Source organism: Capricornis sumatraensis, chromosome 16 (genome assembly GCF_032405125.1).
Source record: "Capricornis sumatraensis isolate serow.1 chromosome 16, serow.2, whole genome shotgun sequence".
Classification (NCBI taxonomy): Eukaryota; Metazoa; Chordata; class Mammalia; order Artiodactyla; family Bovidae; genus Capricornis; species Capricornis sumatraensis.
Window position 1 is genome coordinate 52848080 of NC_091084.1, and position 23270 is coordinate 52871349.

The 23270-nt window shown below is 53.6% G+C and overlaps 1 protein-coding gene across 1 annotated transcript in view; it reads right to left on the bottom strand.

The window, feature by feature from the left end:
* PDE2A (phosphodiesterase 2A) overlaps positions 1-19894 on the bottom strand; it is a 94832-nt gene extending 74938 nt beyond the window's left edge. The window contains exon 1 of the mRNA XM_068989401.1: positions 19824-19894. Within this exon, the coding sequence (XP_068845502.1) occupies positions 19824-19894 (71 nt within the window). The remainder of the gene's footprint in view (positions 1-19823) is intronic.
* Positions 19895-23270: the final 3376 nt, after the last annotated feature.

Here is a 23270-nt window from a genome sequence, read left to right on the forward strand (position 1 = left end):
TAGGAATGGAGGAGCAGGTTGGGGCGTGGGGGCAACGGGCCCGGGGGCAGAGCAGACAGCGGCAGAGGCGGTATGGGGACGAAAGGCGCCGGGACCACAGGAGTCCTAGGCTGGCCCCAGTCCCGAGCCCCTCCTCCTGGGGCTGCCCATCTGTGGCATGGAGGTCACCAGCCCTGTACCACCGCCTCACCACCCAGCCTCTCCCCCAGCACACAGAATCATGCGGGCACAGACCCAGAAGAGAGGCTGGTCAGAGAGGTTCCGTGTCTCTCTTACCCCACCCCCCAGGACAGGTCGTGCCCAAGCTCGTACAGTAAGGCAGCGTCCGGAACAGTAGGAAGTCAGGCCCTGGGAATCCCAGTCCTGAGCCCTGTGCCAACACCCGTCGGAGTCACACCGGGCCTTGGTGACCCATGGAGTCACCGTCAGTACAGAGAGGTCCACTGTCCTCCCGCTCTTCTCCCCAGAGTGAGAGAGAAGATGACAGAGCCTGCCATGGGATCCCCTTACTACCTTCTTCCTCAACAACAGGCCCTGTGTCAGGACAGTGGGGACCCAAGGTGGAGCGGATGGCGTCCAGGGTAGAGATGGACCACAGCTGTGGCTCTTGGGGCGGTGAACAGGGAAGGCAGGCTCTGGGGAACCCAGGGGGCATGGCCTTTTGTGGGGAGGGAAATGGCAGGCACTGGACAGGTGACATCTCATTTAATCCTCTTGGGGACCTGCCACAGATGAGAAGACAGAGGCCCCTGGAGCAGCCTGCCACAGAGAAGACAGATGGAAAATGACCTGCCAGCAGGTGCCTGAACCAGGACTTGAACCCAGGTCTCTTGGGGACCAGTGCAAGTTGGAGGGCCTGGTGGAGGTCCCTCTGCCAGAATGGAAGCAGATCCAGGAAGGGGGCAACACAGACCTGTTCAGGGGCTCTTCCCAGTAGGAAGGTGGAGAGGGTTCCCAACCACTCCTCCCAGCACCAGCTGTTCCCCTCCCTGTGTCAGAAAGATGATAATGCTTGGCTAGACTGTCACTTGTCAGGTACTAATCTCTCTCCCTCTTTCTCTCTCAGAGCTAAATCGTTCCTGCCATTGTTAACACTGTCAGTGGCACCCGACAGTCCCTCTGGGACCTCAGGTGCCCTCAGAGGCACCCCATCCACCCCCATCAGCCTCACTCTCTGCAGACTCGTGCGGGAGGAACCAGCAAAGACTAAGCTCCTATTGCATGCCCTGGTGGTACGAAGCACTTTACATTCATTATCTTATTAAATTGGCCATAAAGATCTATGAAGGCTCACTCCAACCCCCTGAAACTCCTGGCCCCTGACCTCCCTGCCTGACCTCTCCTCACCTCGAAGCAGCAACCCTAGGATCAGCCTCTGGAGCACAGTAATCCCACAGGAGTGGGTGCACATAGGTGTCAGGGAACAGGTAGCTTGTTTCCCAGCTGCAGTGCCCATGGTGGGGGGCAGCAGGGAGAGCAGGGGAAAGGTGTGGGGTCAGCATAGTAGGGGGAAGGGGGCAGGCAGGGGACCCATGCCAGCCTCACCCCACATACACACCCCCTGCATGTGGAACCTGGGCTGCATCCCGGATGATCGACCCATGGCGCCACACTGCCCTGGGCCCAGGTTCCTGGAAGGCAGTGCTGCAGGGGTAATCAATCAATCGGCTGCCTCTCAGCCTCCTCTTCCTACTGCCTGGGCTGCCTCCTCCATGCAGCCTCCATGGCTGATCAGTGTCACTGTCAGGGTGGGAGTCTGGGGGCAGCCTGTGGACAATGAGTAGTGACCCCTCATCTCTTCCTCAGCCCAGCACTCTCTCTACTCCTTGGGAACCAGGTCTGGGGAGACAGGCGGGGCAGGGGTCCACACGGAGGCTGGTGTTCGTGCATGCACGTGTGCATGTGCTCATGTGCGTGTGTGCACGTGTGTGTATGCATAAGTCAGTAGAACAGAGAAGTGGCAAATATAAAAGTGAGCCAATACGACCTGGGTTCAAATCCCATTTCCTCCATCTCCTGGATATGTGACTCTATGAGCCTCAGTTTCCTTATCTGTACATTGGGGTTATCAACAGTAATCAACGAACCGGATGAGATCATACTTGCCGAGCTCTGGCACAATGCTTAGCATATAGTATTTTTTGATACATGAAAGCTTTTATACTGCTATTGTGAGCAAGTGTGTATGCTCACATGTGTGTATGCACATGTATGCATGTATAAGTTCCCTTGGAAGTTCTGGTGGGGATTTCTAGCCCTCTAGCAACAGGGTATAAACAGCTTTCTGACCCCTGACTCCCCTGGAGTAGGGCCTGCAGCCACACTTTCAGCTTGGCCTTAGAGTAGGGGGACCTGCTGCACCCCAAAAAACCCACCTGCGCTGGGTGAGGTTTTGTGGAGAGATGGATGGCTTGGCGAACCACAGGCAGGACTGGTGATTAGGAGGCTAACAGCCCAGCATCCGGAAAGGAATGGAAGGGAGGCTGAGACGTGGGGCCATCCATCAAAGCTGGCAGGCCCAGCAAGGCTGCACAGCAGGATGAAGAGAAACAAGGGACAGCTTTGGGTGGGGGAAGTGTGGACAAGCTAAGGGCCAGGCAGTCAGGCCCAGTCTGGTTCTGACCTGTTACTGAGTGAGTCACTGTTACCTTGGGACCTCAGTGTCTTCATCAGAACAATGGAGCTAAATGTCTCCTCTCAGCCCAGATGAGTTCCAACCTCAGCAGATGCCAGGACCAGGAATAACCCTTAGGGGATCATGAGGGGCTCAGAGAGGCCTTTACCTCTTATATCAGCGCCCAACTCAGCTGAAGATCCCTAAAAGTATAAAGTAAGGGGATGTGGCACTGTGTGGGGCTGGGAGCCCAAAGACCCAAGCTTGATTCAATTTCTAACTCTAATTTCTTGCTGACCTTACCCAAGCCCCTGAATTCCTCCAGGGCCTCACCTGGATGCCCTCCCCCACTATCCTCCCACCCACACCCAATCCTTCCAAGGCAGGAAGGGCCATAAGCACAACCCATGCCTATGCAAATTTCCTTATACCTGAGGGCAAAGTCACTCATGGGCCTCCCCACCCAGTGGAGGTAGTGGTTACTTGGGAAAATTTAGGTTAGCAAGTCTGGGGCAAGAAGCCCTAGCTGGGGGCCAGTGGACCCTAGCAGAGCCCATAGTCTCGGACTGTCCCTGAGGACCTCACTGAGCTGAATCCAGTCACTTTCCCTCTCTGGGCCTCAGTTTTCCCATCCCTAAAATAGGATGGGAACAAGCAACAACAACATTCCTCGGGGGCTCCTCTTCCCCTGTGAGACAGACTGCAAACTCCTCACTGCATCCACTCCTTCCCAGTCCTTCCCCAGGCTCCATTCTTCCTGTGCTCCCCGCGGCAGACCCCACACTTAGGCTCTTCTGGACTTTCATCAGTCCCTCATCCCTCTTTATGTTTCACCTGTGGGCTTATACCTCATGGTTTAACCAGTTCACCTCTGGACCTCTCTCTCTCCTCTTTTTTTGCTGAGTGGTGTGACTTGCAGAATGGGAACTAAGGGTCCTGGCAGTGAAAGCACTGAGTCCTAACCATTGCCAGGGACTGCCAGGGAATTCCCTGGACCTCTGTCTCTCCATTGGAAAAATCCCCTCCTCAATCAACAGGACTGGAAAAGGTATCACCCCCTCTGCAAAGCCATTTGCACAGACCCTGGCAGGGCTAAGCCAGGACCACCCCCTCCACAGAGCCACCAGCGACCAACACACCTCTGGAGCCTAGACCAGGAAGCGTCTATGTCCCCATCTCACTCTGAGCTCCCACGGGTGAGGGTCAGGCTGGGCCTCATTCCCCAACTGAGGGGTGTGTGTGAAGGTGGTGGGCAGCTCAGGACCTTGGACAGAGAAGGGGCTTAGGTACATGGAAGGAAGCAACGAGGGAGGGAAGAATGAAAAGAAAGAGATAAGAAAGGAAGCAGAGAGAAACAGCTGTCTCCAAGGTCCCTGTGGAGCTAACAATCTGAATGAACTCTAGTCCTCTCCAGATGGAGGCCCCGTGTCCGGTCCTGCCCCACCCTCTCTCCCCTTTGGCCCCTGTCACACACACACACCAGTCCCAAAGCCCAGAGTCAAAGGGGTCTCTGGCCTCTGCCAATGCATTCTGACTGGAGGCTAAGGACATGCCTGGTCGTCATAGTGATGCTGAGATGCTGTCATCACTAATTCATCGCCTGAGCCCTGGAAGGCCAGCGAGGTGTGAGGAGAGCTGGTCAGAACTGATCAGAGTGGTTACTGGGGGCAGGAACCTTGGGGCTCTGGGCCTGGGGGAGGGTCATCTGTGACCTTCTCTCAGCTTCCCAATGCTCTGGTAGGAAAGAGGAGGGCAGACCGTTCCCCAGGCTGTCCTTTGCACCTACTGTGTGCCTATCTCAGCCCAGCCTCAGAGGTAGGGGTCAATGGAGGCCGGAATAGGAAGTTCCCACCCTGGGGCCTGTGAGCAGATGTCCAGGCCCTCAACAGAGCAGGGGGACGTCCCTCATGCCACAGGGGCTGAGAAGGGGTGGAGGGAAGTGAACCCATGTTGTGCCCTCTCCAGGCAGTCGTGCCAGGCATTCCTAAGAAGTAACTCATTTAATCCCCCCAGAACACCGACAGAGTCAGAATTGCTACCACATTTTGCAGATGCCTGGCTGTTCAGGATGCCCCACACTGCCCCCTCCCCCCTCCTCTGAACTCCCAGTGATGGTGGGTGAAGGTCCTGGTCACCCCAGTCAGACTGGACTGCTGGCTCCTCCCACCGGGGTTGTGGAGGGCACATATGGTGGACCCTTTCATCCCAGCAAGTCTCCTGGTCACACAGGTTGGGGCTGTCCGTGGTCCTGAACCCTCCCAGGCCTCTCCCCGGAAGTCTGCCTTTTTTCTGTTGGAAGTCACCTGTTACTCTCTACCTGAGAGTGAAAGGCCAAATGCCACCTGTGAGGCACCCCTGCCCTCTACTCACCAAGTTCCTTTATTCACAAAACCTCAAAACAAGGAGCCCGTATGGATCTGGAGAATGGAAATGAAATTAACATCTATTCACTCAATAAGCATTTATTGAATGCCTACTATGTGTGGCCCTGTGAATGGAGCTTGGGATACATTACATAAACAGACTTAATTCCTGCCCTTTTGGAGGTTTGGGTCCTGTAAAGTCAGTACTGGGGTTTGCTTCACATGTCACAGTAATCCATTTGATCCTTACAATATATACAAAGGGGGATATTATTATGCCCATTTTTACAGTGAAGAAAATAGAAGCTTGGGGGTGATAAAGGAACTGCCCAAGGCCACACAGCTAGTACCCAGTAAAGGTGGGATTCAAACCAAGACTTGTCTGACCCCAAGTGTGTTAGTCACTCAGTCGTGTCCAACTCAGTGGCCCCATAGACTATAGCCCACCAGGTTCCTCTGTCCACGGGATTTTCCAGGCAAGAATACTGGAGTAGGTTGCCATTTCTTACTCCAGGGGATCTTCCTGATGCAAGGATTGAACCTGCACCTCTTGCATCTCCTGCATTAGCAGGTGGATTCTTTACCACTGCACCACCTGGGAATCCCTGTCTGACCCCAAGTCTCATTCTTATTCTGTTTCTGGGTGGAGAGGGGCTCACAGACATAGTATCTGCCCTCAGAGAGCTCATAATCTAGTTTACCTGTCCCAGCTCTTCAAGGAGCACCACTGAGAAGTGTTCCTTGAGTCTCATCTGAATCCCTTCTGCTGCAGCTCTGACTTGCCCTCTCTTCGTTGGGACCTTAGTGGGCAGAGGATCAGCTTTCATCTCCTTGCAGACACCTGGGGTCCTCCTATGAGCTCCCAGTCTTTTCTCCACCCCCACCTTGCTCAGAGGCCTCCCTCCACGGGAGGGAGTGAGGTGTGTGTGCTAAAAATACCTTAATCTCTCCCTGCTCGTGCTCTAATTAAGCTGAGTGAGTCACTACTTTAAGTAATTTATTGCTAGTTACATAATTGCTTTAATATTTGGTTCTGAGAGTGGGGAACAAAAAAGCCCCCTTCTTTTAGGGGAATCTCTGGTCCCCAGAGGGTTTATGGCCCCTGGTGGGGCAGATAAGAAGTTGAATCATGTTGCAGAACCCCCTGCTTGAACAATATGTGACCATTTCCACCTGGGCCACTGGGCACATCTGATTCCAGGAGGGGAGGGTTTTGGGGAACACCAACTCCCTAATCTCTGTCATCCACACTGTGGATTTCTGAGGCCACCACTCCCAGCTGACCCAGCCCTTAGACCCAGAGCCGACCGTCAGGACACTGTGGCCTGACCATCCCTTCCCTCCCCTGGCCTTGGGCTCCTCACCAGTCCACAGGAACCAAGGCTGAAAGAGCGCAAGCCATTCCTCGGTGTCTCCCGGCATGCACCAGCAGTCCTCGCTCTGTGCCCAGGCTATCAGCTCAAGGAAAACCCAGCACCTCTCACAGCCCTGGAAGACATCACCCTCAAGGGGTACTGACTGCAAAGGGCACAGGGAAAGTCTCAGGAGATGATAAAAATAATCTTCTCATGATTGAAATAATGATGGTTATATGACTGTATAGATTCACCAAAACTCATCAAATCATACCGTTTAAATTGGTGATTTTACTGTATGTAAATTATACCTCAATAAAATGGATGTGAAGAATTTTTTAAGGAAGTCACACCCCTACCTTCCTGGCCATAGTATAAAAACCATGCAGAATTGGCAGCCGTGTGGAAACTGAGGCAGGGAGGTGCAGAAAGCCAGCAACGGGAGGCGCACAGTAGGTGCTCACACCACAGATGCTGGTTTCACTCAGTTCCTATCACTAGGCACCTCCTGGCTGCACGTGGCTTGATCTCATTAGCTCCCCTGCTCTCACGCGGGCCCCGGGGAGGGAGCGGAACTGAGCACAGGTGCATCACATGCTTTGTCTCAGTTTATCCTCACAGCAGCCCTAACGAGGTGGGCTCTATTATCGTCCCCTTTTTACAGAAGAGGGAACAAAGGTGGCAGAACTCAGCACAGGTCCTGCAGCGAAGAAGTGGAAGAGTTGCAAGCTGAAGCAGGAGGCGGTGCCCAAGGCTTGGGCTCATAATCACTCGTCTCCACCACCTCCCTTTCCCACACTAAATGGCGGGGGTTAAGAAGCCATACACAGAGGATGTGCCTCTGACCCAAGGCCCTCATTAATGAGGTTTTCACTAGGCTTAGAAGTGGAGGTGGAGCACACTCAAGTGAAGATGGCAAATGAGCCTGTGAGTGAGCTCAGAGAGGTGGCAAGAGGCTGAGCCGGCTTTGGGAAGGAGGGAACTGGGTCAGGCAACAAGCCTGGAAGAAAGGCAAAAGGAATCAGAATCTGAAAAATGAGGCAGAAGGCATCTGGCTATGCTGGCTGGTATGTTAAATGCCTGTTCAGGCCCTGAGTAGCCAGGGCGCCTCGCAGCTATTCCTGACTCACTCTTCCCAGAGTTTCTCGGCCCTAATCGCCCACTCAGAATTTAGTCATCACATCACCCGGCACAGGCAAAAAGCCTTCATCCCCAAACTTGTAAAAACTGGTTGGAAAACCATTAGTGATGCTATGTGGCAGAGGGGAGCTGGGGAGTATGGAAGGGCCACCAAGACCTGGAGAATGATAGGAGTTAGCCATGAAGGGAGAGGCTATTGAGGAAAGGTGTTTCAGGCAAAAGGAACAGCGTATGCAACAGCCCAGAGTGAGAGATGCTGGACAGGTGGGGAGTCCAAGGGAGCTTGACCTGGCCACCTGAGGGGTATTCTGTGTTTATGCGGAGTGCAAGTGTTTCTGTGTGCGTGGGCTGAATCCACATCTGTGTTGCGTGTCTGCCTCTGTACACCTGGGTTGTATGCAAGGGTACTGCAGTTCACTGTTTCTTTTGCATTCAGGCCAAACTGTTTCCTGGTGTATTTTGATGTTTCTGTGTGGGGCTCTCCATGCCTGTAGGCCGTGGGCTGCTTCTTCTTGTGTTGCTTTTCTCTTTGCTTGCATTTGATTCCCCCGGGCCTGGAGCGGTGTGTCTGTGGCCAGGGCACTTGGTACTGGAGGAGCAGCCTGGGGCTGGGGGTGGCAATGCAGCCACTCACAATAGCACCTAATGACTGTCAAGCACTTAGTGGGGTGGAAGGGTGCCCTGGAGATGCTAATTATCACTGATAATGAGTCAGCGGCCTGAGGCCCAGCAGAGGCTGAGAGTGGGTCCCCATTGGCACAGGGCACTCAGATGAGCTGGCTAGGCCAAGGCCCCTCACCGCCCCAGCACCAGGAGGGGCCGTCTCACTGACTCATCTCCCAGGGAGGCCCAAGGACTGGACTCTGAGCAGCAAGAAGGACTGAGATCAAGCTCCAGCAGAAAGGTCTCAAATGGGAGGACTTTAATCCAATTTGGCAGTGGACAGCCCATAATGTTATTAAGAGATGAGGCAGCAGTGACATAACTTTGTTCCTGGGGGGCCATAGTCTGAGGGGGTGGCTTATGGGTGCCATGGATGGGCGCTGTGGAGTGTGGAAGCCCCAGGCGGGATGAATCAGGGAGGAGTGCTCCTGGAGGGGATCTCAAGTTATCACACGTCCCTGCGTAGGTGGGCAGACAATGGGAACTCGGGCCCTAGCTCAGGCAGGTGAGGCGGGGGCAGGCGCTGCCACTCCTCCCCTGACCCGTCCATGCCACTCACATGTCCAGCCACCCCTGATGCGGCCTTCTTGTCCCTCACTTGGGTCTCCACACCAGCCTCCTCACTGGCTCCTCCAACTGTCCCTTCAGTTCAGTTCAGTTCAGTTCATTCGCTCAGTCGTGTCCGACTCTTTGCGACCCCATGAACCGCAGCAGGCCAGGCCTCCCTGTCCATCACCAGCTCCCAGAGTTCACTCAAACCCATGTCCATCAAGTCAGTGATGCCACCCAACCATCTCATCCTCTGTCGTCCCCTTCTCCTCCTGCCCTCAATCTTTCCCAGCATCAGGGTCTTTTCAAATGAGTCAGCTCTTTGCATCAGGTGGCCAAAGTACTGGAGTTTCAGCTTCAACATCAGTCCCTCTGATGAACACCCAGGACTGATCTCCTTTAGGATGGACTGGTTGGATCTCTTTGCAGTCCAAGGGACTCTCAAGAGTCTTCTCCAACACCACAGTTCAAAAGCATCAATTCTTTGGCACTCAGCTTTCTTCACAGTCCAACTTTCACATCCATACATGACCACTGGAAAAATCATAGCCTTGACTAGATGGACCTTTGTTGGCAAAGTAATGTCTCTGCTTTTTAATATGCTGTCTAGGTTGGTCATAACTTTCCTTTCAAGGAGTAAGCATCTTTTAATTTCATGGCTGCAATCACCATCTGCAGTGATTTTGGAGCCCAGAAAAATAAAGTCTGACACTGTTTCCACTGTTTCCCCATCTATTTGCCATGAAGTGATGGAACCAGATGCCATGATCTTCATTTTCTGAATGTTGACCTTTAAGCCAACTTTTTCACTCTCCTCTTTTACTTTCATCAAGAGGCTCTTTAGGTCTCCCTTCACTTAGGACTTCCTAAACCCAAAGTTCACCATAGCCTGAATGACACTCTTCAGCAGCCCCAGTGCTGCTCAGACAGGGAAGCAGCTCGAGCCCAAGAGCAGATTACTAGGTCACTCACCATGCCCCACTGGACATGACAAAGTGGGTGTTCAGAGGCAGGGCCTGGCTTCTGGCTACAGCTCTGAGACCTACTGGCTGTGTGACCTTGGGCAAGTGGGCACCCTCTCTGGGTTTCAGTTTCCCATCATCCATTTGTCCCTCCAACTCTCCATCATTTCCTGCCCTTTTCTGGGCCCCAAGGCTGATGTTCAGTGCTGCTTCAACAGGCTCCCTTAGTCTCTGGCCTCCAATCTGGTTCTGCCAGTGAGGGTGGGAGGGGGTGATGAGAAGTAAGAGGACCCAGGGTACTGGCACCCTCACCCACCCCACCTCCTCTGATGGCCTCTGTAGGGCAGCCCTCATCCAGAACCCCAGCTAGGGTCTGGAGCACGCTCCTTGCTCCTCGGGTCTCTCAGATGCTAGTCTTAAGTGCCTCCACATGCCCTGTTGGTTCTCTTAATCCTACCCCACCTCTGTAGTCATTGCTTCATCAAACTGCCTTCAATTAAACCACCTGAGTGTGTCATCTGTTTCCCCTCCACAAAACAGCGCTAGCTCCTTGAAGGATAGTTGAGGTGATTAAAGGTGATTTAAACCTACAGTTGGCCCTCCGTATCTGCAGGTTCTGCATCCATGTATTCAACCAACCATGGATGGGAAATATTTGAAAAAAACAAAATCCAGAAAGTTCCACAAGGCAAAACTTGAATTTGCCACTGGCTGCAACTATTTACATAGTATTCACATTGTATTTACAACTACTTACAGAGCATTTACATTTTATTAGGTACTGTAAGTAATCTAGAGATGATTTAAAGTAAACACATGGGAGGTTATATGCAAATACTATGACATTTTCTATAAAGGACTTGTATCATTGACTTGACAGACATGAGTTTGAGCAATCTCCGGGAATTGGTGATGGACAGGGAAACCTGGCATGCTGCAGTCCATAGAGTCGCAAAGAGTTGAACACAACTGAGCAACTGAAATAAGGGACTTGAGCTTTCTTGGAGTTTGGTGTCCACAGAGGATCCTGGACCCATCCCCGCCACCAGAATACAAAGGGCACTCTGTAAACATTAGTTCTCTCCATCTAGCCCCCAAGCCCCATCCCACTTCAAGTTTTAAGATAGCTCTGCATCCTCTCTGGCTTTGGAGGGATGCAATACTGGGCTGCCTGCGCCTCTCCTCTCCTACCCTAATTCCTGCCCAGCCCCCTGCCTCACTCAAAGTCTGAGCCCCCAGCCAGCAGCCTCCCACCCTAGACTCCCCACGACTCAGCACAAAGCAAGCTGCCTCCTGTCTGCCCGCCTGCTGTCTGCTCCTTCCCCACCAGCGCTCAACCAGCAAAACCTTTACAGAGTGGCCCAGCCCTAGCCATTGCACTCCCATCTCCACCAGAGCATCCTCACTGCCAGTTCCCCGGCCTCCAACCCCAAATCTCCAGGAAGACAGATTTCTCTCGCATTCCCCCCAGGAAGGGGAGCTCCCTGCCTCCAGCTGGATGGTCTCATCTCACACCTTCCCGCTGCCCAGACCGCCAGGGGGAGCACTCTGGAGTTCAAACACCTCCCTTTGCCTGACGGCAGGGGCAAAGGCATGTCCTTCTCTGGCCCCTCCATGGCAGCTACAGACTGAACCAACTTCCCTGCTAGGACAGGAATCTCACTGGCTGCCTCCCTAACCAGGCTGCCCAGCCCCTGGTCCTACCTGCCCGCCCCATGGACAGGAAGCTCATCCTTCCTTCCTCAGGGCAGAGCCTCCCCCTATGGGACTGCCCTGCACCCCCACATTGAGCCAAGCTGGGCCTCCAGGACTCCCCCAGGGCCCAGCACTGTCTCAGTACTAAGAGCCCATGGAGAGATTTTAGGGAAAGCCCAGAATGTTACAACACTTGAGACCTAAAAAGGTGTCTGATGCAAAGATGAGGACATTGAGGCTTCTTAGAGGAGGCCCTTCCCTGATCCTGCCCCACTGCTGGACTCTCCTCCATTGAGCCTCTATGCTCTGTGGAGAGACAGACTTCATAGGTTCCCGGGAGGACTCTCACAGCAGGCAGAAGATCTTGTAGAAACTTCAGAGGCAGCATCTGAGGCCTGGGAGGGGTGGAAATGCCCAGGCACAGGGGTGGCCTCCTGCCACAGACCTGACTCTCTACCCCGAGCTCTCCTCTTGGTCCAGGGTAGAGGGAGGGAGGTCTCCCAGGCCAGACATAACCCCTCTCTCTGCTCCAAGCCCTGCCACCCTTCCCTGGATCCTGCAGTGTAATCTTGGGTTAATCACTAGCCTCTCTCTGGGCTTCAATATTTACACTTATATAATGATAAGATTGGGCTGAGAGTCCCTGAAACTTTCTAATAGGACACAGGTGTAGCTATTAAGAGTTCCCAGGAGAATGGAAGCTAGACACCTCTCAGCTATGTCCAGCATTTCAATATGATGGCTCAGTATCCTGGCTGGCCCTACCTGAGTCTGAATATAGAGACAATCTGCTCCTTCCAGGGCTTTCACTGACTAGGAGCAGGCCAGAGTCCCCAAAGGGAAGCCCAGTCCCACACATGACAGCCCATTCAGCCTATGTCTACACACATCTTTTCTGTTTCTTTAGATAGGTGGTACCCAGGAGACAAAGTGTTGCCACACAGAGTCGGACACAACTGAAGCGACTTAGCAGCAGCAGCAGCAGCTATACTTTGGGTGTGGCCTTGCTGTCAGCAGAGCAGGTATTTGAGCCTTCACACATACCTACTCATCTGTGCTCTCCTGCTTGGACATGGACACCCACATACACAGACATAGACACTGACACACAGTTTTACCAGAACAATGTGCATAACACTCTATACACAGGTACACATACACACAAGCCACACAAGCACACATATAACCCTCTAACAATAAATCTGGCAAAAGAATGGACAGTCACATGTTCACCCATATAAATATGCCCAGACTCTATACAAACACTGATCTAAATGCTCTCACCTTCTCAGAGCCATATATACACACATACAACTGGAAGGTCACATTAACACACACAGAAACAAAGAAATCAACCAACCTCACCCTCACCTCAGTATCAGGGAAATTGCCATCCAGTAGAAATCCAGACACTATCTATAATTTCAGTCTAAATCCATTTCCATATCTAAACCTACCCTAAAACTGTGAGGAACAAATTTCTTGCCTCCAGGCTCAACCCCTCCAGTGTGTCTGTCCCTGTTGCATGGGGTCCAGCCTCTCTCCAGCCTCCCTATCTCCCTAGGTTATTTCAGCGGGGCCCTCTCACCTTCCAGCACAAAGCAAGTGGAGAACAATGGGTTCTCCTCTCCCTACCCTTCGTCTCTACTCCTTATCCATCAAACTTGAAGACCCAGGCTAGAATGGACTTATGTGATAGCACCCCTGCTGGAGATATGTGGTGTTACAGCACAGCTCTAAGATTACCTGGTCATCACTCCCCAGGCTGTTAGAAGGGAGAGGAAGAGGAAGAGGAAGTGGGGGGCTGTGGGGGTTGGGTGGGGGGAGGAAGCAGAGGTTGCGAAGAAGTGTACCAGAGGAAGAGGAGCAAAATTCTGGGAGCACCAGGAGTGGAGTTCAGAAGCCTCAGGCCATCTCGGGCTTCTCCACCTCCATCCAATCAGTCCAAGCCTCCCAAGACCAGCTCTAATCAGTTCCTGCCTCTGCTCAGACCCCTTGGGTAAATCCTGGTGAGCCACAGCAAGAAGTCCAAACTCAGTCTGGAGCTAGGCCTCTGGGGTTGACCAGTCTATCTCTTAGTGTCATATCCCAAGGAGCCCAACCCTGGCCTTCTCACCTTTGAGCCAGGTCTTTGCTCAGCTGTTCCTCTGCTGAGATGTCTAATTGTCCATATCTTGTCTGTCCTTCGAAGCCTGGCCTTTGCCATCTGGGACAATAATTCATGGAAAGGGCAGGAGCTTTAGGGGCAGACAGACCTGTGCATCACCAACTCAATGGACATGAACTTGAGCAAACTCCAGGACATAGTGGAGGACAGGGAAGCCTGATGTGCTGCAGTCCATGGGGTCACAAACAAACAGTTGTACACAATTTAGCAACTGAACAACAATGACAGATCTGTGCTCTAGGGATTAGCTGAATACTTCTGGGCCAGTTATTTCCCCTCTCAGATCCTCTGTCTCTTCATCTAGAAAACAGCAGTCTCTTGGGTTTGTGGTGAGGATTAAATGAGATCATAGATGTGAAAACAGTGCTCTGGAAGCTGTAAATTTCTCTGTGAACGTGTGAAGAGTCATAATTATGGCTTAATCCTTTTATCCCTGCCCCCTGCACCTGCCAGCACTCAGCATGCTGAGTGATCCCTGAGGGAAGGGATGCAGGCTGCTTCACCTTTGGGGCCTCGAATGTTCCAGCATTCACCAGGGCCTGCCCCAGCCAGCCTCAGCAGCAGGGCATGGATTTGGATCCAAGGTGGCAGTACAAAACGTACTCACTGCAAGTTCACTCAAGACTACAACTCCCAGAATGACTCACAGACTGTCATGGGTGTGGCCACAGACTTGAGCCCTTTCCGCCATTGTTTCCCCTGGGGATTAATCTCAGCCCAGACCAAGCAGCCTGGGGAGGTGGTTACTTGTCTCTAAGGCCCCTCAGCTCCTCCCACAGAGCATCCACACTTCTCACCATTCCCACCACCTCGGCTCCATTTCAGACTTCTTGTCTCACCCACAGGATGACAGCTTCTGGGCTCTCTAGCTCTGGTCTCTCCCGCTCCAGCCCCTCACTGAATCTTTCTAAAAGTGTAGGTGAGGGTGGGTGTTTCATAAGGGCAGCGGCTAACCTTTATGAGCACCTGCCGCTTGCCTGGTGCTAAGCACTCCACTTCCAGATTCTTCAGTCACCCTGCCAGGAAAGTACTGTTATTCCCCCTCCGTTATTCACATGGGGTTCAGAGAAAGAAGCTAAGTCACCCAGGACGACACAAAATAAAGTTATGGAAACTGGAAACTATGTCTGTCTGCCACCTTCTCAATCCTGTTTTCAAAGTCCCCTCTGAACCCAAGATAGCCATCCAAATAGTGAGAGCCTGGAAGCCCCAAGGTTCTCATATCTCAGCAACAACACTGTTGGGAAGTCCTCCCGGTTGTCTAACTTAAATCCCTCCTGCTGTACCAAGCCCACACTGCTCCCTGTTTTTCAGGGTAGGCAGTGAGAAGGGTGACTTCAGGGACTTAAAGAAGTGGGTCACATCCCCTGGGACCTGGCCTTTCCCAGGGAATGGGCAGCTGAACAATGGGAGATAAATGTGTTGAAAACATCCCTGTTACTAAATATACCTACTTCCCTGAGAGGGTGGGGGTGCTGACAGGGAGCCCACAGCCCCCACACTAGAGGCCACAGTCCTGTGGTTCAGGCACGCTGGAGTGTTCAGAGCATCAGACCAGGCTACTCTGTCTGTCCCGGGGGCTGGGGCAGAAGGGGTGGGAGGCCAGCATGGAAGGGGGTGACGTCTCATCCTCCCAGCCAAAGCTGCCAAGCCTGGGCTGGTTTATTTGCATATTGCTTTGGATTCATTTGCATTCCACTTTCTGGAAGGGGACCACATTCTTCAGCCGCTGCTCCTCCCTCACTTCCAGAGTCTCTGTTCACTGAACACTCCATTCTCAAATGAGGGGGGCACTCTCCCTGCTGGGGGCACTGGGAGAGACCAAGAAGTTGCAGCAGGCCTACATGTCAAAGCCGCTGGGGGACCCTTTGGTGGCAGAAAGTGCTTCCTGTCTTCTAACTTCCATTCCCTCACTTCTCTCCTGCCCCATCTCTGCCCAGTCCTCCGCCCCCTGCCCTTGAACTTCACTCTTAGGCCACTTTGAACTTTCATAGTCCTCACATAAACAAAACCATGTTTGCGCTCACCTCAAGGTCTTTGCATGTGGCATTCCCTCTTCCTGGAGCTCTCTCTCAGTTCTGTCTGGAGAAGTGACTCTTCCTTTTAAGGCCAGCCCAAGGCCCCTCCTCCTAAATGTCTTCGTCTGACACTGGCAGAGGTAGGAAAGACCACAGGCTTCCCTCCAAGTGGTCACTGGCTCTGTCCCTCTCCCCGCAGGGCTGCCATGTTTGGTTGGGCAGCAATCCATTGAATGGCTGCTGAACGAAGGAAGGAATGAATGAATCCTGACCCCTCTCCTCCGTATGTCTGAGCCCCTCCAGTCCCCTCTCCCTGAGGACATCACTCAACTGCAGGAAGAGCACGGCCAAGTTGTGCCTCTGCCTCCAACTCCCCCTCCTGTCCTGGAAACGTCCCCCTTCATGCCCACAGTCTGCTCTTGTGAAACCAGGTGATTCTATAGCCCCTCTGTGCTGGTAGGAAGTTCTCCTCATTGTCTACCCTCACTCCCTACTCTGGCCATGCCTGCTTCTTTATCTTTATTCTTGGAGAGGGCTCAGGGACTGCTCCATCTCAGTTTTACCGTCTATAGTTGGAATAAAGGCTGCTAATCTCTCCCCTCTCTCTGCCCAAGGCGTGTTCCTAGCACTACTGAAGCACCATGCCCCAGCCTGGCCCTGCTTAGAAAGGAGAGTGACCCTGGATCAAGAAATTATGCAAGGCCAGGCAGCCTGGAGTAGCTGAGCCCACAAGGGAAGGGCTCCCCAAGAGGGAAGGAATGAGCATCCTGACCCTGGGGGTATGTAAGCAGAGCTGGACAGATCTGAGGGCAAGCTGTAGAGAGGAGTGAAGAGAATGCTAGACAGTGGCCCAGATGCTCTTTATGTCCTCCCCCACCCTGGGAAGCTGCACTGTGTTGGGTGCCAAACCCTGGGCTGTGAGTGAGGTGGAGAAGCACAAGGAGGTGGCTCCTGCCTTTGAGGAATTCCTTGGCCAGCTGGATAAGGAGCTCACACACAGGGGACATCACAGGGGAAGGCTAAGTCGGGGCTGCATTTTAAAAAAAATTTAGTACTTATTTGGCTGTGCCAGGTCTTGGTTGCAGCATACAGGATCTAGTTCCCCAACCAGGGATGGAACCCAGGCTCCCTGCACCAGGAGAGTGGAGTCCCAGCCACTGGACCACCAGGGAAGTCCCATGGTGCTTGATCCTGCACCCTCAGGGAGAAAGACTTCAGGGTGGGTCATGGGGTCAGAGGGAAGGGGGAACCAAGGAGGGCTTCCTAGGGGAGGTCTCCTATTCAGAGGCCTTTCTCTAGCTCCTTAATTTTAAGAGGAAAAGTCTAAGCCTCTATAAGCCCCTTAGCCTGGCACTTGAGATCCAATGGAATCTGACCCCTCTGTCTCTCTCTTCCTCTTTTCATCTCCCTTCTCACTTCTGCCAATCCAAACTCTGTCCATTGAACACACTGCACTTTCTCACATCCACCCACTTTTATAGGCTTTTTTCTCTGCCCTTCCCTGCCTGGGCAATTCTTATCCATCCCTCAAGATCCAGCTCAAATGTCTCTTCCTCTGCTGCCCTGACTTGGTGTGGGTCCCCCATTCCCTCGACTTCTCTCTGCCCAGCACTATTCCCTGGAGGGTTGTAAGTTTCCACTTCTGCCTCCCTCATCAGACTGGGCACTCCCTGAGAGCAAGGTCTGGGTCAGTGTGCTGTGTCTTCAGAGGCCAGCCCACTGGGCACCAAGCAGGCACTGGGGGATCTTTGTTGCATAAAGGAATGAAGACATGAATGCAGGAATGGAAGCACGCCCAGTGGGTAGATTGGAAAGGCCAAAGCAGCAGAAGCCTGAGGAGTGCAGGCTGGACCCAACAGCAGCACGGCTGAGGGTGAGACTCCCAGTCCATTAAGGCTGAAGGAGGGTATTGCTGGGAGTCCTGCCTCCCCCATTTGGCTAGATCCCAGCCAAGCCATCAGTAATCCCCTGGGACAAGAGGCTGGAGTGGGAAGCAGGAAGAGTAGCAGGAGGAGTGCTTGGTGGGCAGGGGGAACTGGGAGGTGCAGGAGTGTAAAGGCAGTTAACCCTCAGAGAGCCATCCAGCTCAGGGAACCAAGAGGTGCTGAGCAGGCCTGAGAGGAAGGGGCCCGAGGCTCAGCCCCAGCCTGGCAGCTAGAGGAGAGAGTCAAAACAGCAGTCTTGCTTTCTCTGTCTGGGAAGAGATGGCTCCAGGATCTCCAACCCTCTGCCAGGCTATAAACCCTACCAGGTCCCTCCACTACCTTCTTTGTCTCAACCTTCCAAGAGCTCTTCCTTTCCCACATGTGTACCCTCTGAGGTCCTGCCACTGCACCCCCAGCTCTAGCCCAAGTCTGAGCCACCTCCACGCTCCCTTGCTCCCATCCTCTCTTCCAAGCCCCCACAACTCTCCCTTCAGAAAGCCCCTGGTCTCGTCTGCCTTTTGGTCCGATAGGCCCCAGACGTCCCTGATACCCACAGTGGTTTAGCCTTCACACCGGTCTCCGGGCCGCCACCCTTCCCTTCCAGTTCAACCTTGACAGTTCCATTGAGGCAACTTTCTAAATCCCCAAACCGGTTATACCCATGTTGTGTTGTACAAAACCTTCCTGGACTCCCCAGGGGCCTTAGGATAAAGCCCAAGAGGCCTGGAGGTCAAAGTCCCGTAGGATATGGTCCCTGCCCACCCCTCCAGCCTCCTCATGGCTGCAGGTGCACACCCAATCCCAACCCAGGGCCTTTGCTTATACTATGCCCACCACCCCCACCTGTTAGCTAGTTCTTGGTCTTTACTGCTTAATTATGTTCAAGCTATTTTATGTTAGGAAGCTTAAGAGGCCCCAGAGAGCAGAGCCATTATTGCCTATTTGTTTTCTCCATCTCCCCGCAGGGTGTAGAATGAATTGTCCTGAGCTCATGGAGGTGGTCACACATTCAGCCACCCCCGCCCAGCCTTGGTGGGCCACAGTGTCCCAGCTGTGTCCCCAACCACCAGGGAAGGAAACAGCCACCCACACACACTCAGATGAACACACACATATAGACACACACACATACCAGCCACACAAGCACCTACATACACACTCATGCACACCAGGACCCATGATCACACACCCACACAAGAACAGTTATGCTAACACAGACACCTACATAACACACACATACACACACAGTAGCACTAATATTCAGGCACCGATCAGTACACACACAAACGTGAATACACATAGAATCAAATGACATGCTCAATATTGAGTCATTCTATTTTGCAGACACAGCACACATATTAACATGCATGCCAATAGACAAATTCAAGCACACACACACACACACACACACACACACACCAACACACATACTCTTACCTAAACTCTCAAGAGTCACACTGGGATGCTCACACACCCTGCTGCATACCCAACCACCAAGGATCCCTACATGCCCTTTGATACTCCACATGTTCCCTTACACCCCAACATTTATACACAAACACACACACACACACCCTCACATAGCCTGGCTTGGACCTGCACTATCACTGACTTGGAGACACATGTCACTTGCCTGCTACCTCAGCAGCCCTCAGATGATGGAGGGGCACCTCCACGGAGCCCCTTCTGCTCACCTGCATATGAGTCTCCCTGCACGTGGGTGCTCACGAGGCTGGTGCACAGGAGCCTCATTCCAACCAGCCCCATGGTTCTCTCTGGGATAGGGGCTTTGGGGACAAACATGCCTACATTGGTGACTCTGAATCCCAATCCCCATTCCATGGAGGGCAGTTCCCCCAGACCTTCTCCTGCTCCAGGGCCACTCTTATTCATAATTCATGTTCTTTCTCTACACACACACACACTCACACACACCCTGGTCTGGGACATCATCCCTCTCCAGGGTCCTGAATCAGTCTATCAGACTCCGGAGCTCTTTGGAAATACCCTCAACACCCCCCCACCCTGACACACACACTCCCCATAGACCTCCCCTACCCCCCAGCCCCTGAAGGGATGGTTCATGTCCATCACCAAACCCTCCCCTAGCCACCAGCCCCTTCTATGGGACCCCAGCCGCAACACACCCTAGATTGATGTCAGGCACCCCCGCCCTACACAGAGATCCCACCCCCCGCCCCCGCCGCCCCCGCCATGCTACGGTCCAGCAACCGGGCACCCTGGAGCAGGATCGATGTTCCCACGTGGCTCAGCTCTACACCAACCCCAGCTCCTTGGAGGGACTCCCAGGACCCAGTCCACAGCACCTCCCGAGCCGCTCACCCAGACCCCAGACCCTCAGCAGTACTCACGGCTCAGCCGGTCGCGCAGCCGGGTACGGCTGGCTCCTGCAGAGGATGGAGTGGCCGCATGCCTGCCCCATCGCTCCTCATCGTCTGCCTCCCCAGCCAGACTAAAGTGGCACCTCACCCCGTCCACCCTGCCCCGGGTTCCAGGCAGGGCGCCTGGCCCAGCAGGCACGGGGACCAAGAACAGTGGCCTGTCCCCAGCTCAGCCTGGACTCGACACCCCAGTCCAGCCCTGCTGCCCTGGCAGTTCCCGCTCCTCCCGCTGTCACTGCCTCTGCCGCTAGGCTGGCTCTGGCAGGAGGTTGGAGCAGGTCTGGTAATGCAGAAGGGGGAGGGAGGAGGGAGGAGGGACCGAGAGACCCAGACGGAGAGGGAGAGGGAGGGGTAGAGAGACTGGCTGGGAGAGAGGAAAAGAAAGACTCACACACAGAAGGAGAGACTGAGAAAGAGAGACAGGGAGGCGCAGAGAAACACACGAAGGAGAGGAGAGAGCGATCAGAGCCTCATAGAGATCAAGATGGAAATACAAAGAGATCAGAGAGGCATAGGGAAAAACACACACAGAGGAACATAGACTGGGGGAAACAGCAGAGGTGGAAATGGAGACACAGAGAGAGAAGCTGACAGAGGAGCCCAGAGAGACAAGTGTGAGGATGAGGGATTTTGAGGCATGTGCAGTTCTTGTCAGCCAGGACGGGATCTGGGGTGAGGGTCAGGTGAATAACTGGAAAGAAAGCTCTACAACTGGAGGCAGGAGATGGTAGTTCAAGTCCTGCTTCCACCACTAATTTCCTCATCCATTCACAAACCCCTACCACTAGCCAATCTCATCAGATATGATTCAGATTGTGCTTTGCCTTGGAGATGCACCCAGGCTAGGGGAAGGGGGTAGTTGGCTGTATGACAGAGGGGAGGGTCTGTGGTTCCTAGAGGGAGCCCAGCAGTTGGCAAGCGTTTCCAGAAGAGGGGACATCAGCTGGATTTTTAAAAATATATTTATTTGGCTGCATCAGGTCTTAGTTTCAATCTTTGATCTTAGTTGTGGCATGTGGGATCTAGTTCCCTGACTGGGGATCGAACACAGGGCCCCTGCATTGGGAGCAGAGTCTTAGCCACCGGGCCACCAGGGAAGTCTCTCAGCCGAGTTGTTTTAAGGCAAGGAGAGGGGCCCAGAAAAAGGGGGTGTATTCCAAGATAGAGGAGCTATATATGACCTTCACCAGTAACCCTTCCTCTCTGAGCTATGGGGGGAGTAACTCCTGCTGCACATACCAAGCTCCAGGCAGAAAAATCCATGAGGCTAAGTGGAAACCTGACCCTGCTGAGGGGCATGGGGGTGCTCAGTAGTGGGGGGTGGACAAGAATGACTGAGCTTGTGCAGGAGGCCTGCCCAGGCTGAGTGCTACAGAGAGCAGTTGTCTGTGACTTAGGAAGTGTTAGGAAAGAAAATGCGAGGGAGTTTTTGCTTCACATTGTGGCCTCAGAAGGTGGAATTTTAGATCTCTGAAAGCTGTGGGCAAACTGTGTCCTCAGCCAGGCCCATCCTTAGGGCCTTGCTCCTCCACACCTGCCAGCCAGGAAGGCATTCTATGGGCTCAGAAAGCCAAGGCCCTGGCCTATGTCCAGTCCTGGCCTCTCACAGCTCTCCTTCATGCCCTGAGGATCCTGGCGGTAAGAAGCTGAGTCAGAGGAGTTCAAAGGAGGGTGCCTCCCAGAGGGGCGCAGGTGCACGGAGGCCTCACTTGGCCCTCAGCCTTCTTTCTGTTCTCTTGCTCTTGAAACGATGGTGGAGTCCTCATCCTCAAAAATCTCCTGGGATTATGCTCGCGCAGGTCAGGTGGGAGGGAGGGTCTCTTCCCCATCCCACAGCCACACCAGCCTCCACAGCTGTCCCAGAAATAAGGAGGCTGTAGGAATGAGGTGCAAGATCTAGGACCATGGGCCCTCCAAGACTTAGAGCCAGGTAGGCGGGAGTTCAAACCCTAGCACTGCCATGTGCCCTGGGCAAGTTCACCACTCTGAATTTCACTTTAGTTTTCTCATCTGAATGATTAGCGACTCAAAGAGTTATGAGGTTTGGGGAGTGTCCATCAAGTTCCCAGTACACAGTTGCCCCCGCTTCCCTCTCCTAAAGAGGCTGAATTAATGGGGCCACGGGAGTAACAGCAGCAAATGTTGGGGTAGGGGTTGCTGCAAGGCAGTGTTGGGAGCGGGGAAGTGAGGAAAAGGCAGAAGCCCTGAGACTGTCCGGGCCTGCACTTCTCTCCTCCATCTAGAACCGGCCTTCTAGACCAGCCAGGGCAGGAACCAATGACCCAGCGCAATTACGGCGAAGCCCCGCCCCACAGCAGGCCCCGGCCCCGCCTTTCTCCATGGTGCTGATCGGCGCGTGCCGCGTTCACAGGCTCTGGCCCGTAGCGGGCCAGCATACACCATTCTGGGGGGCTTGTTACGGGGCTGGAGAAAGGTGAAGGGAAGCAGGACGCTCCTGAGAGGCGGGTGGCGGCCCAAGGCGATGGGAGGATACAACCTCTGGGATTCGGCCTCCGTCCCGCGCCCACCGCCTCGGGAGGACTGTAGGCTCCAAAGGCTCCAGCTACCTCCTCATTGCCTAAGAAGGCCGCTTCTTCTGCGCCCTCCTCGGCCCCTCCCCTGTGGCTGTTTCCATCCCACCTTCCAGCCGGCCTCTCCTTTGTCTCACTAACTGGTTTTTCCTATTTTTCACCCCCCTCACTGGAGCACTGGACCCTGTTTCCCCTCATTCACCCCACCCCCACGAAGCATGGAGTCCACCCCAATACACCAACCCCTGAGTACCAGCCTTCTCTCTGGAGCTCCAGATGTCCAGTACAGGCTACCTCCTGGAAAGCAGCTATGCTCACCATTATACCACCAGCGTGGCTACCCACTGAATGTATCTGGGAACATCTCATTAGGGCCCTAACACTCACAATACTCAATATCCAATATTGACATCTTTTGTCTCTATCAAAGGCATCAGTAAATGTCTAATCCCCGGTCTGGAAACTTCAAAGTCGCTTTGCCTCTTCCCTCTCTCTCCTTCACTTCCTCTGTCAAATCTCCCTCTCTTCCATCTACCCCTCCTTGCCCCGAGCCCCAGCTTACTTCCCCCCTTCCCTGTCATTCTCCAGCCCCTTATTCCAACTCAACCCCTTTATTCCACCTTCACCCAGCATCAAAAGCACTGACATTCTAAGACATCCAGCTGGTCATATGACTCCTCCTCAAAACGCTTGCTTGGTTCCTAGTGCTTTCAGGATAAATGTCAAGCTCCTCGGCCTGGCATTTGAGGGCTCTCATGATTGACCCTGGCTGACCCCTCCATCATCTGCTCCAAGTGGAGAAGGGTCTAGTCCCTAAGGACATGCTGGTCCTTTCTTCCTCCTTGATTTGGTACAGTCTGTCTCCCTTCCTAGGTTGACTTCCCTT